Source organism: Porites lutea, chromosome 11, assembly GCF_958299795.1.
Source record: "Porites lutea chromosome 11, jaPorLute2.1, whole genome shotgun sequence".
NCBI lineage: Eukaryota > Metazoa > Cnidaria > Anthozoa > Scleractinia > Poritidae > Porites > Porites lutea.
The window spans coordinates 4019850-4034886 of NC_133211.1; the positions used below are offsets into that span (position 1 = coordinate 4019850).

The 15037-nt window shown below is 37.6% G+C and overlaps 1 protein-coding gene across 1 annotated transcript in view; it reads right to left on the reverse strand.

Annotated features, from left to right (window-relative positions):
• LOC140952446 (two pore channel protein 1-like) overlaps nucleotides 1–13640 on the reverse strand; it is a 59743-nt gene extending 46103 nt beyond the window's left edge. The window contains exons 1-8 of the mRNA XM_073401871.1: nucleotides 13601–13640; nucleotides 11434–11696; nucleotides 10467–10580; nucleotides 9701–9831; nucleotides 8968–9056; nucleotides 8187–8221; nucleotides 5359–5417; nucleotides 2840–2939 (exon numbers count right to left, since the gene is read on the reverse strand). Of these exons, the coding sequence (XP_073257972.1) occupies nucleotides 2840–2939; nucleotides 5359–5417; nucleotides 8187–8221; nucleotides 8968–9056; nucleotides 9701–9831; nucleotides 10467–10580; nucleotides 11434–11696; nucleotides 13601–13640 (831 nt within the window). The remainder of the gene's footprint in view (nucleotides 1–2839; nucleotides 2940–5358; nucleotides 5418–8186; nucleotides 8222–8967; nucleotides 9057–9700; nucleotides 9832–10466; nucleotides 10581–11433; nucleotides 11697–13600) is intronic.
• Nucleotides 13641–15037: the final 1397 nt, after the last annotated feature.

Below are 15037 nucleotides of genomic sequence, written 5' to 3' on the forward strand. Positions count from 1 at the left end.
AGAAGAAAGAATGACTGCTACCTAGTTTTCGCTGATAAAAACGAGGTGTTTCTTTTTTCAAAAGGGATAAATATTAAACACGGTTGGCTTTTGCACAGGAAACTCATGTTCCACTCAAGGAACCCTATAGCAACAGGAGGCTTTTAGAGTAACAGAGTGAACTGTTGGCTGTAAAACCACAACAAATTTAGTCATAAGGCCGTTACTTAATCATTAGCTTTTAAAAGTTATCCTTTTTTATCAGATTTCTGTTAGCCGCAAGGGTAAGAAAAATATATATCAGAGCTGGATTTTTGAATAACGTTACAGCCAAGAGAGAGCTCTCCCCTCAAACATTTTTTTTCTTTCAACAACTATCTCCAAAGAAGTCAACATAAAAACTAAGAGTGCAGCCATTGTTCTTTTTTCTTCTCCTCTTCTCTTTCTCCTCGCTCTTTATATTTCTCCTTTCCTTGTTCTTTTCTAGGAGGATTTTTGGGCTCATTTACCCTTCGGCTTTTGGTCTTTTTCTCAGTGAAAAGACTGCAATTTTCGTTCGGTACGTTTTCAAAAACCCAGCAAGATAATGCTTTGGCTTTTATGGTTATCTATACATTAATTTTTGTTAACGTACCAACATCATCAACTATACAAGTTTCACTTTTTCGAAGCTTTTCATTTTCTTCTTGTTAATATAAAAGTGAATTGGAGAGGAAGAGAGGAAAGTTTTACTAATTCTTTACGACGCACAACAATGCAGAGTTTTTGAACAGGTTAAGCTCCAATGCCTATGAATTTGAAATGCCTTTTCATTAAAGGAAAAGTGTTACCTTCGCAAAAAAAAAATTATAAAGGTTAACGAACATTCATCGCATAAGAACTTTGGTTCTAGCAAACGTTTGTTTCAAGAAAACGAAATAGTATAATAGGGAAGCTGGTTTTTAAGGGAAAGATTAACTCTGGGTAGCCAAAACAATGCGTATAAAAATATCTTGTAAAAGTCTATGGAGTAATGGATATTCCCCACGCAGAGAATAATTCACGCAACTCAGTCAGAAGGTTAACATGCAGTAAGCTGAAGTTTTACACAACGCTCATCCCGAAGAGAAACATAGGTTCCGCAAAAAGAGGTGAGCCATCAAAGCTAAGTCAGGCAAGCCCAATAATGTCGTACATATGTCCAGTTCTTTCGCGCCTTCATTGACCACTGCAGTTATTTTCAGATGTTTAGGATACCATGACTGTTATAGAAAAAGAGGTCTTCATTTGCCAATGGACGAAAAAAAACTGGTCGAGTTTCAGGGTTGTTCTCAGGGAAGAAATGCAAGGAGGGAATATAAATGCCTTTAGACCACAGAGCAATTAATCTTATTCATCTTACCTAGAAATGAAGAGCTGCCGCAGAAAATACAAATGAAACACACAGATACACTAAACTAAATCTGAGCGTCGCTACAAGAAGAAGATAAAAAAATAACAATCACACTGCGTTGGTTTTCTGGATTTCCTTTAGAACAGATTCGGCCAGGTGTAATGAAAAGCGTAGAACGTTATGACCTAGCAAAAACCAAATAGACAGAGTCCTTAGCAGAATATTTATTCAGTCGTATTGTAAAGTACGAAGTCGTAATCCTAAAGGAGGTTGCGCATGTCGTGAGAAAAAAAAAAGAATCCCTGATTTCGATCACACATATTGTGTCCAAGGTTTGAACATAACTACCTCACAAACAGTTTGTACTGATACAAAGCTATCGTCCGTTGCACACATTTAGTTGCACGTATCCTGCAGCATAGATGCAAATTTAGTAGCTGACTGAAGGTGAACAAAATATCAAATCAAATTGTTCACCACAAGTCAGCTACTAAACTTGATTCCATGCTGCAGGATATCAAAAAAATTACAAGCCTGTAAAACTAAAAATACTTTCTGCATTTCTGATATTGCGCAAAAAAAAATTACTAAGATTTTTAATCATGTCAATAAAGACTGAGTAATAATTTCCCTTTTAAATACCGTCATAGAAAAAAAAAATTACAGCTTGGAAAACAGAATGTGAAGACAAACGTGTGGCTGGGTAACCTGTGCAAAGCCGTCAAGACAAAACACTCACCCGGGTGTTTCTCACACATTTAGTCGGCGTTTTTTAAACCAAAACCACCCAAAATACATTAGCGATGTTGTATCGAAAATTCTTGAGGAGAAAATAATTAAAAAACAGAAAACTGAAAAACAGTGATCTTCCTGAAATTGGGTTTCCTGTGGTGAAAGTTGAAAATCTTTATTGCCAATTTTTCCCATGTTTTACCGAACCGATTTTGGCAGATTTTTAGTATGTTGTTACAAAGCCATCCAACAATTGAATGGCGTTGAAAAAGATTCTGTTGCAATTAGTTTGATGCTAAACCACAATTTGACTGGACTATTACGTTCAAAACACGCCATAATCATAGTTGTCTATCCCAAAAACCATAAACCCTTTCCCCTCAACTACTACCTGTACGCCTAGCAAACATATCTAACGCACTTTCCTAAGCTCTGATTACTCCTAGTTTAAGTTTTTTTTTGTTGCGTTTGAGGTACGAGAACGCAACCCCTAAATTGTGTTGGGTGTTCTGTGCATGGACAGGCAGATTCGCGAGGCTGCTCGTTGGCAGTTACTATTATTTTGTCATAAAATTACATAACATTTGGCATAAAACGAGCTCTTGTTGTTGAGAAAAAAAATGGAATTACATGCAACTTTCAGCTTTTGAGACTACACAGTCAAACAATGAACAAAAAACGTCTAGTGTTGTATAAAAAAATATGATCTTCGTTTTTGCCAGTTAATGATAGGAAGCTAATAGAGTTTTTTCTTACCAAATTCATAACAAAGTAAAGAGTTACTGAAATGTAAACTGCAAAGTAGATGACAGACCAGCGTGACCGATTGTAGGCAGGCATCATCACATCTGGATAGCTAAAGTGTAAAAGAAATATTTATATGAAGTATATTTTTGGAATTTACGGTGTCTATAATAAACAACAAAAATATAAATAAAGAATCAAACGGAGCCTAGGGCTACTTGTGGTTAATTTAATTATTGTAGAAATGAAATCAGATAATGAACTTGCAAATAGTATACCGGTATATTTTAAGTCTGTCAAAATAGGAAAATTTGTTTTAGAAAAAACAAAACAAACCGACCAAAAAAAAACGATCACAAAAGTTATCTATGGCGGGTGTCGAACTCCGTACCTTCGACGAATAGGGTCAACGAGTTATCTATTACGCCACGACAACAGAATTAACAGAATCGTTGAATTTATTATCTTTATAACTCTTGCCCAAGAAATTCTGTCGGTGGAACGGTGTTTGAAGCTGGTAGAGCGTTATTTATGAAGAATTGGAATATACACCTAATTGCAAAAACGTTGTCATAGAAAAATGAAAAAAAGGAAAAAGCCTGATAGGAATTAATTAGGCTAATAGGCCTTGTGAATTTGTTTGCAGCATCCGCACATGGACATCGTATTTGCTACTGTTTTAAAGCTGAAAGACAATAAAACTGAAAATTGCAGCGGGGAAATGCAACGGCTGCAAATGAATCTACCATGAGAATGTGGCTTAATTAGCCTATCTAATCCTGGGCACCCAACGACAGTTTTATGTAAAATATCTGTTTAGAAAAGCAAAAATTGCCTAGAATTTTCTATACCTTGAGGAAGGCTAAGAATTTCTAGATGACCGTTCCATTCACGTATAATTTTCGAAGCTTATCAAATAAATTCCCTACGATTTTCTGAAGTTTGATTTTTGGCATTTTACCCCCCAGATTAGGCTATTTTTCGCAGAAAAAGGAAGCCTAAAACTTTCGGAGTCGAAAATGCGATGGAAAGAGGAATCAGAAAATTCTCTCTTCTTGTCTCATCTAAAATTTTCGGGAAGATAATACTGAAGCCCTGGTAATTTCGAAAAGACTCAAATTGCCCTAGGATGACCGAACAGATATAAATTTCATAGCGCCGATTAGAATGTATTTCTAAAAGTAGTCTAAAAGTACTCTGGATAGGCTAAAAAGTGTTTTCAATGCATTTAGGAGAAAGCCGTCGTTGGGTGCCCCTGTCTAATTCCTATTTGGCTTTTTCCTTTTGTCATTTTTCTAAGACAACGTTATTGCAATTAGGTGTATATTCGAGGAAAACAAGTAGGGTCTTGACGGTAAAAGTCGTACTTTAACTCATTTCGTCGCATTTGAACAGGGGCACCCAACGTTAATTTTCGGAAAATATCTGCTCGGAAGACGATTTGAGATCTAGAATTTTTTGGAACATTTGTTGTAAAATTTCTTGCTTGCCTGCCTCTCCTAGCATTTTCGAACATCTCAAAAATGGTATAATTGCCCATTTTTAACGGATTTTTATCCTAAAAAGGTCACCTACAATTTTCGGGAACCTTTTCTTTGGCTGAAATTTTCGAAAAGGTAAGTTCTGATCCTGATAATTTTCGGATCACTAGACTTTCAGCTAGGAAATCCGAACAGATGAAAACTTTTTGGGTGATGAAAATATGCCTATATCTACTGTTTAAATACTAAAATACGTTTAACAACGCCATGTTTAAGTGGTTTTGAACTATATTCTCGTTGGGTGCCCCTGATTTGAAGACGCAAGTCTTTTGTTGACGGCGTTGTACAGCTTGCAATTCTCTGCGTTAACCTGAGGAGAATCAATTATGATTCAGCAACAGTAAACATTTCCTTTTTTATTCAACCGAAGAAACATTTTGTTTCAGTATAATATTTCACTAAAAGGCATGAGATTGGGAGTCTCGTTGTGAGAGAAGATGTGTGTCACAGCTTTCTAAGAAAAAGCTGTGTTGTGATTGGCTTGAAATACTATCTATCCCTTTTGGCTAACTAGATCGAACTTCCGGTTACGAGTGAGTGACAAATTTGCATACAGATTCCCCTCAATACTTGTGGATACCGATAACTGATAACAGAGGAGGACTTTAAATTTTAAGGGCATCTACTAATTTGTGGAATTCAAATCCATCTGCAGGTTGATTAAATCTAAGTTGATTCTCAATTTGTTCTACGAGACAATGGAATATTTAGCCTGCAGTGCAGGCGTATTTTGCGCGGGCGAAAGCTGCTTGTTTACATGTATGTTCGTACTGTTGTAACCGCTATCTTTGATGTACGACGGAGGAAGAATAGGGAGAGTAAAAATGGTAACCCTCAGGGAAGAAAACGCCTGTACTGCAGGCTAATGGAAATGGAGAATCAACGCAGGTTAAATATTTTAGCCTGAAATCAAATTTGACCTTTAAAAAGGCGTGCTTCTGTTAATAATCAATAACCTTTCAGTTAACTATTATCAGAGTATAAACATACTTAGCTGTAGTCAGCAACACAAATAAGCTGATGAAACTTCTCCCAAAACCGCTGAAAAACTAATTTGTCAACAAAGACTGCATTAGTGGTATCTTTGTTAAGAACGATCCGTAAATTGCGAACGGTAAAAGTATGAGCCACAGAATACCCAAGACAACTGCACATGCCAGTTCCACTTAATAGCATAAAGAACAGGAGAAACTGACATTACCCTTTGGGTTAGCCTCCCACGCAGGCGTTTTTAGGGGAGCTCGTTTTTCACCCCTGCCCACAAACACTCGCTCAGCCGGAAACAACATTCCTTTCCCATTGTTTTATTTGCGTGGTAAGTGACCAATAAACAGTTGTGCAATAAAGTGTTGACAGGCTAAACGCGACTAAAATGTGACCCTACAGTTACCGTTTTCCTTCTTTTCTTTCCTTCGTTTGAAGTGCATGGAGTATTCTAAAATTTGATTAAATCTTATTTTTGCCGCTCTGAATCTAAGATTTATTGGAGGTTAGAAAGTTTTACCAGTGTTTCATTCAGATCGAGTAATTATCAGATTACCTTGCGGTCAAGGTCAACTTTCCAGAATTTGGAAAGTACAATGTGATTGGCTAAGCAGGGGAAAGGAATGGGGGAGAGGGGGGGGGGATGAAAAACGAGCTCCCCTAAAAACGCCTGAGTGGGAGGCTACCTTTGGGTGAGATGTAAGTTAGTTCATGTGAGGTAATGCCTAACATTAGACAGGAGCCCATCAAATTAGAGAATATTAGCACCCGCATGACAAGGAAAGTAAGAGTTCCTGTACAGCACATACTGTAACTGACTGTGTAAGCATTTTTCTAATCTCTTAGTTTCTGTAATGACTTTTCACCTTAAACTCATTTTAAAACAAGTTGAGTAGTAAAACAAGATATGCAACCCTGATTTAAATTGGTTTGTTGGAGCTAAACAGGTGCGGTTGTTTCCACTAGATCAGCATTTTAAGCTTTTAAATTAATCTATTTATTCATTGTCTACTTCTATCTAATTTCCATATCCAGTTTCTTTCACCTTCTTGGAGCAATGCCAGAGATCACGCCTAATTTATCGTGGGGTATTACTTGCATTATACGAGACTGACGTGATGTGTTGGAATCATTGCGTTCGAGGTACGAGAACGCAATCCCTAATTTCTGTTGGGCGTTCTGTGCATTATTGAGTGTCCTGTGCAATAAATAAGGGAGGTTTTTTGAGATTGCATTTGTGTCGACATACATTCGCCTCGCTTTGAGGCGCTTGCTTACGTTTTGCCTCACTTTGATGCGCAAACTCACGTGGTGATTCGTGTGTCCTCATTTCAAACGTTTGCTGAGGTCTGCTATTCTGTCTTCGCAAAGCGTTCATCTTTTAAAAGTATGCTGAATCTTCGTAAAGCGTACATATTAACGAGTTTGCTGAAGGTCAACTATCGATCTGTGTTTAATGAATCTTCCAAAGCATTCATATTTCTAGCCTCCCACGCAAACGTTCTTAGGGGTTCGTCAGCAATGATTGCGTGAGGAACCCGTAAGAACGTCTGCGTGGGAGGCTATCCTCTTTCAAAAGTTTGCACCCTGAGTATTATTTTACTTTGGATTAAACCTTCATATTTTTCTTTGGAAAATGAGTGCGACTCCTGGTGCATGCATCAAACCAGGTTGTGTGGCTCGGCGTCCGTTATGCCACAGAGTAAATCTACCGAGTTGTGTAGCTCGGCGGCCGTTATTCCACAAATTAAATCTACCGAGATGTGGAGCTTGGAGGCGCCATTTCATCATGACTTGTGAATGTTGTGATATTTTCAGCACTGGACAAACGAACATTTTAGATCTATGTTATTTATTCGGAAAAACGTGACCAGCCCAAAGTAGCGCCACTCAAGCCACTGAAATCAATACACTCGACGAAACTACTGGAAAAGTTATTGACGTGAGCCACACACACATTCCACTGAGGGCTTTGATGATTCCCTTGAAACGTGTGAAATTGAGAGGTGTAGTGTAAGTGAACCAGTCTTCAAACACAATCATTGTCCCCCGCCGTTCACCACGAAAAAATGTGGTCTTGGGTCGTTCTTTAATATCACAAGTTAAGAAGACTGGCCAGCAACAGTTTCCGGCATTTTATAGTAAATTTCAGTAATTGTCTACATGTGGAATTCCCAATATTAAATAAAATTAATGATTACATCTAAAACTTTGTCAACTGTTTGCTTTTTAACAATACTGTACCTGGGCAGGGTTGTTCAAAACTGGGTTACTATAACCCAGGCCAGGAGGGTTAGTGCGAAATTTAAATTCAGATCTGAAAGCTTCATTTTGTCAACAAGTTGATGATTGGATGCTCTTAAAAATAACAGAGAAAATTATCCAGAGAAATTTTTCTGAACAAAAGAAAAAGAAACCCGGGTTAAGCGCTGTTCGGCCTTCGAACAACCGCGCCCTGTAGAACCTCTGTTGCACTAGTAAAACAAAACGTTCTTTTTACACGCCCGACGCACTGTGGCCAGTGTCCCCTCAAATAACAAGACCTTGAGACGAACCACACGATATCACGCTGATCACTAGCCTTCAAAAACCTTTTCATAATGATACACAGTTTAAATAGAGGTTTCGCTGTACACAACCCTTCCGCGTTCGAAATATGCCATAATCATAGTTACCTATCGCAAGAACTATCCACCCTTCCCTTTCAACTGCTACCTGTACGCCTAGCAAACATATCGATCGCACTCTCTTAAGCTCCGATTTCTCCTAGTTTTAACGTTATTACTGGTAACTCCTTATTAATAGGAGAAAGATAATAACAAGCAATGGCATACCTCATCTTCTTCATTGTCAGAAAACAAATAAAATCCTGTGAAGAGAGTAAACAGTTTCTATAAGCAACAAACAATATGCCTCACCATCTTGAGTAAACAGTAATGAAAGGGCGTTTTTGTTCCCGCGCTCCATAAAGATGTAGAAAATAAAATATTTACTTCAAACTCGGGTAAAAGACGGTTATTTAAAAATAATGCAGTTAAAGTGACCTAAACTGCCCCGCTAGATAGAGGAGATAGCTTAGTTTGTTATTGTTGTTGTTTTTTTATGAGCAGATGGACAAGTTTCTTCTTACGTCGCCTGCCATTTACAGGAAGAAAAGTTATGCTAAAATGTAGCTGTTGTTGACTATCCTTTACAAAACACAAGTTTGGATTTATGTTTAACTTATGGTGGTCTTACAAGTTAGTTTCAATTTTGAAGCCTGAGTTTCGCTGGTCATTAGATAACATGACAATTCCTGCACGAGACCATTATGGGGCTTTGCCTTAAAAGGGGATTGGCATTCTGACTTTAACCGGTAACGAAAAACATTCTTTTGGAAAAAAGTCACTGTCCCCGAATACACAGAAAGATGAGAACACACTGGAAAGATGAGAAGCACTTTTTCAAGTCAATTAAATTACATATATCTAAAAGAAAAAAATCTGTTCCTCCCCGCTGCAGGGGAAAAAGGCACATTTATTTGAAGAAAGGAACGTCATAGATGTAAGCATACTATAAGCTTGGAAATATTTTGAATGAACTACGAAAGAATCACTCTCATAATCATCAGCTTACCCAACATTGCAAATATCAGCATGATGAACAATAAAAGGAACAGCATATCCAAAATAGGTGGAAGTGAGAGTAGAATTTGTCGAAGGCATCTGTGGGGCGCAGAAAAAAAATCATATTCAGAAAGCCTTTAACAACCAAAGACAAGAAACTGAGCAGAGAATAAACTAAAAGAAATATTTGTTTGGTATCCCTGTAGAGGAAAAAGAAGTAATGTAAAAACAAACTTAACCTAGAGAAAACAGGGAGAGAAATATGCAGTGTTGCAAATCAATAATAATTATAATTATAATTATGATTATTATATAGAATGCATTTAAATGCAATTTAAAGTAGTTAACTGAGCAACAAAGAGCACCTTCAGTGCTAGTACTCTATGATTGGTCTATTTGCCTATGGCTAATATTTTTCAACATCATTCATGTGATTCCGTGGCATGAGGAGCTTCCTTTATGCAGTATTTTGTGCCACAAGGTTTCTTTCAGCCAGTTTCCCCCGCCCCCTCCTTTTTTTTCATTGATATTTTTTTGACTGTGACAGGTGCTTGTTTCTCCTTTTGCAGGTGCTCATGGTTGGGTTACGTGGTTGTGCTAGCGATGGGGGCATTATTCAGTCTAGGGGCTGGCTACCAAAAGTGGAGTTACTGCAGGCACCCAACCTTTATCTAGCGATGCAGTTGTTAAGATTTAAATAACCAATACTTCCAAAAATGCTAAGCATGCCTAATAATGCTCACCTTCTCACTCCATAACAGTAATGAGTGTCTATCAGAAGCAGAGGTCGAAGAGCTCGTGTAACCCGGAAGTGATTCTCCTTTCTTATGAGAACAGTTATTGCTTCTGCGTACATCACAACTAAAACAACAATCTGTGTTGGGATAAGAAAGAAATGAAATGGTGTGATGGGGTACCTCCAGCTTTTCTAATCATGGCAATTCAAGCTCATGACTTAACTTTTAATGAGTAATTATGTTTTTCTTTATTTTCTTTGAAAAAATATTTAAGGTTATTCACTTTTTTCATATTTTACCATCACGACTTAAGGTGTTTCTAAGTGAAACACAATCTTCCTGCTTAAATGCTAAGTACAGTAATGCTGCATTCATAAAGGTTCACCTTTCATTATAACTGCTAAAAAATATAAAAAAAATAACATGCCCTAGGTAAATCGCACCAACAGTACATCTTCCTATTTCAAAGGTGATGACTTACATTTCACCTGTCTCAGTGCGGAGTACAAAAGACATATTTTGAAGGTTTACAAATTTCGTGGAAATTATTGATATTCAGTTATTAAATTTAACTTGGAATACTGGGTAATGCTGCATTTTTATAAGTTAAAAAAACAGCTGTTTTTCATAAGATATGCCACAACTTCATCAAGTTTGTAAAGACAACTGACCAAAAGGTGTGGAAAGTCATAAAAAGGTAGCATAAACATGAAACTGTAGGTACCAACTGTTAGCAGTTGATATCTGCAATAGTTAGTGTGAAGCCTCTAACCTTGAGAAGTGTCCTCTTGTGCGTAAAGTAGAACTTTGCTCCTTGCCACTTAAGTTTCACACCACATCCACAAGCAATTATTGATAGTAACACGATTTCAAGAGCTCCATGGACCTGAAAATTGATCACAAAAGTTTTGCTTAGTAATAGAAGATAGCTACTCTGACCAATTACAATGCTACTGAACAAAAGGGCTTTTAAAAAGCTAAGCGTTTTTATTCTCATCACATTTATTTCAGCAATAACCTGAGATCAGGCCCAATTTTAGCGGTTCTCATACATTCTCTCTAACGGCCTTGCCCGCCGGAATGTTACCGGTATTTTCAAAGACACCTCTATAAGACAGACTCAGTAAAACGGACATCTAGAATTGGTCCCCGCTTTCCTTTGTCCCTTTTTGACTCTCTCTAAGACAGACATCACTCTTAGACAGACACTTAGTGTGGGTCCCAAAGGCCGATGGTGTCCATCTTAAAGAAAGTTGACTGTATAGGGAAAAATTTGATGATGGTCAAACAGCTACAAACATAAATACAAAATACAAATGGGCTTCTCAGGGTAATGTACCACACTGTGTGGAGGAATTTTTTGACTGCTTGTAGCATAGTCTGTGGATATGCTTTCACACAGACACTGGGGGGGGGAGGGGTCACTGCCAGAGGCCAGAGATCTGTTATATCATGAGTAGTTCTTCTACTGCATCAGATTAAGACCTAAAGTGAAAGCTACTCTTAGAAGGCGCCTTTGGGTTTTCATCATTATCCAAGAAGACTGAAAAAGTTTAACCATTGCCAAATGAAAGAGCAAAGGCAGTTTCTCCTCAGTTATTCAAGGCCCTGCGTGGTGATCAAGCCAACAACAACAAGCTTTATTTGGCAGCAAGAAATTGAATCTGGTCCTTAAAGTGCTGACAGTCTAAGAGCAAACCATTTGAGCTATTTGCCAGATCGTAGCATTAACTACTTACAGTTACTGGCAAAAACAATATATCATTTACTGAAACGTCTCCATTGCCAGGTCTTTCAGCGAGTGCCAGACAAAGAAGAAGCAAAGAAGCCATCATATCCACCAAGTAGAAACATGTAGAGTGAGCTAGGAGGTACCATGGCATTGCTTTTTGTGAAGGGTGGGTGTCAAATCGGTCATTATTCTGTCCCTCTTGGAGGAATATAGCAGCATCCTGGAAAAACATTAATGCAATCAAACACTCATGCACACCAGTAGAACTTTCTTGGGTACAAATTAAAGAAAGCCATATCTGGTAGCCAGGGGCTAGTTAATAAAGGGCTAGTACCTTTCTCTTGTTCAATAAGCAGAGAAAATAGTTTTAGGGGGTATTACTACATATTTTAATACAATGAGATAAAATTAACACACCAGTGAAATTTTCTTTAAGTGCTAGCAAGCCATAATTACATCTTGTCCCTTGCTCCCTTCTCCAGGAAGTGACCACACACTGACAATGCTGAGATTGATTGGTCACATAACTATAGGGGAGCTGACTTGCAAGAGCTACTTTTGTAATAATTAAAGCGCAGGTGCTGGTCAAGTTGTCTGCTCAAACATATTTTTGACTAGATATATAAAACCCTTTTTGAGTGGTCAAGTGTTGAGAAAACATAACATAACATTCAAAGTCTCAGAATTTACCCCAGAATGGAGTTGTTGTATAAAACGGCTTGCCCAACCGTGGGTCTGATAACAAGACACTAGATAAAATGGCGAAATGAATGAAACTGCGATGATGACGAGGGAAATCGCGATAACTGTAGTAAAATACCGACAGCCACATGGCCTTCCCTTCAATACGTGAAACAATCACTTTTGGAATTCAGACTAGTGACTTATGTGCACCCCAACCCCACCTCTGTATTGAGCTATTTTGAAAAAGCCATATCATCCAGACCCTGAGATAAGGGGGAGCCCGGTTTCCAAGACAATTTTTTCAGGCCCTTCGAGCCTTAATTTGGTCTAAAAATAGGTGGGGGGGGGGCTCCCCTGGATCCGCCACTGCATATGTCAGTGGCTCGAGCATATGTATTTTTGTGGCTTTCTGTGTTCGGATGTCTCTTGCAGGGGCCAATAAGGTTGAAGGTACTATGAGTTGATGCTAAGGAAGGTCACTTTGAGACCGCCATCTCGATTCTTCACAATTTTTACGTCTTTTATTACAGCTGAATAAGGTGTTTAGAAGCATAACATTTAAATAACTTTATGATTCAAACGCTGAGTACAGTGATGCAGCTCTTTAAAGGTTCATATTTTAGTGTGGGAGCTTCTTCAACATATTTCTAATCCGGCAATCGTGAATGGTACAACGCACGTATTTCATAATTTATCTTTTCCGTTTCACCAGCTTCAAGGTAGAGAAAAAGGTCATATATTTTTCAAAGTTCTTCCATTGTGGTTTTAGAAGTTTGAAAGGCAGCTTATGTTATTTAAAGCTGTACCGTGTAAGTTAATCCTGTAAACATGCTTTATTCTCTCGCTTTCAAAGTTCAACAGACAAAAACATAAATTAAGTGAACAACATGATATACATGCTTGCTGCTTAAGAGTCATTATAGTTATTGAAGCGTTTTTTATTTAGTAAAGATGCGTGACTTTAGAAATGATACCGTCAATAGCGTTAGGGAATAAAATGGGAAGAAGCTAGTTAACAAAATGATTATATATTATTTTATTGTTTGGAATAACATGATATAAGTAGAAATGTTTCAGCGGTTTGATAATTTTCTTGGAAGTAAATAAATGTTAGGCTATCAACCTTAACGTTGTTGCATGAAGCATAATTTAATTGCAGATGTTGTAAAGCCGAGGGGATTTCTTAAAATCATTTGAACCAATTTTCTTGTAAACAATTCGGGTTCTTTTACGTACGAATACAGAGGAGAAGTCGTTACGTCACGTTGCCATGGTAGCAAAATTTTTGGATGACAAAAAACCGAAAACGTCACTTAAAAGTGAATTCGCACTGTTTCAAACTTCATCGATCTTATTCAATTTCATTTAAGTTGGCAAATGTTCGCTTTTTTTGCAGGGGAGTGGCGGAAGGGGAGGGGGGGGAGGGGTAATCGGAAAGGACCGCATCTAAGTTTAGAAAAAGAAAACGACAATTTTTGTGTCGAGTTCACCTACTCCATAAGGCGAGCTTGTGAAATTAGGAAGTTTCATGTCGCAGTGGTGCAACGGCGGCAAAGAAATGTACAAAATAGCGTGATGCCAAGCAAAGTTGTTGTTTTGTTAATAAAAACCTATTACTTTTTTGCCGTTCTCCTTGCCGTCGCGGTCGTTGTTGGTTTTGTTGTCATCCAGAAATAGTGCTACCAAGGTAACGTGGCGTAACACTTCTCCTCTCTTTTAAAAGGGACAAATTCCAACATCTTTACGTGCAAATTGTGTGCATAAGTTATTTTTATAATCCTGCTTCCAGGATTATAAAAATAATGCTTCATGTACGAACCATGAAAGGGGCAAAGTCCAACAGTTTCACGTGCAAACTTTGTGACTGCACATCTCCTGAGTTATCAGAATTATTTCTAAATCAACTTTCGATTCTCATTCAGACCCTATTTTCAAAGAATTAGAGCTACTAAAACTTTCCGATATTAGACAGCTAGAATTAGGTAAACTTATGTTTTCTCTTAACCATTCTCTTTTGCCTTCAAAGTTCAACAATTATTTTTCTTTAAACAAACAAGTCCATAGCTATGCCACTAGACACGCGAACGATTTTCACCTTCCTTCTTGTAGAACAAACCTTCGTAAATTTTCTGTCAGTTTCCAAGGACCTACTTATTATAACACTATAGAAAATGATATTAAAGAATCTAATTCTCCCCACTTATTCAAAACGAAATTGAAAAAAAATATATATATATGAATTATTAGTTATAAATCTTGTAGTAAATAGTTATATTTCTTCCATGTCTGATATTATTTTTATACTTATTGTTACTTGTACCATACCTAATATTTTGTCAACTCAGTCTATGTAATTAGTTAATTTATACTTACCTTCATTGTATTTTGCTTTCGATCCTGGCCTTACCGTTACTGTTAACTTTATTTTTACTCTGAGGGAGCCCAATGTCTATAACCCTCATGGTTTCTTTTTGGGCTTCCTCGCCACTTTCTTTTGCTTTTGTGTAACTGTCTTGTTTTATCGTTATTTGTATTTTGTGGTAAATCAAATAAAGTTACAAAGTAAAGTTACAAAGTCCTGCAGACTGACTTTTGATAGTTATCATATAGTAACTTGAACGCATGAAGACCTCTTGGTCCAAGAACATGTCTTGTACAATATATCAAAAGTCCCCGAAAATCCGAGTGAGGGAAGGTGAAGAAAAACGAGTTTTGTAGAGCCATATACTGCGCAGCGTTGAAACGAGGTTGCATGTACTGCCTTTTGCATTGCTTGGGTTTGAAGCCACGTGCAGCATGGGCTTGTGAAGACTGAGAGAATGTATTGTTTTCTTCCCACAGAAACTGTACGTAGGTGCATTTATGTAACGATTAAATAAAATAACTGTTGTGTATACGATTCTTAAATCAGAAAAAAAAACGTAAAA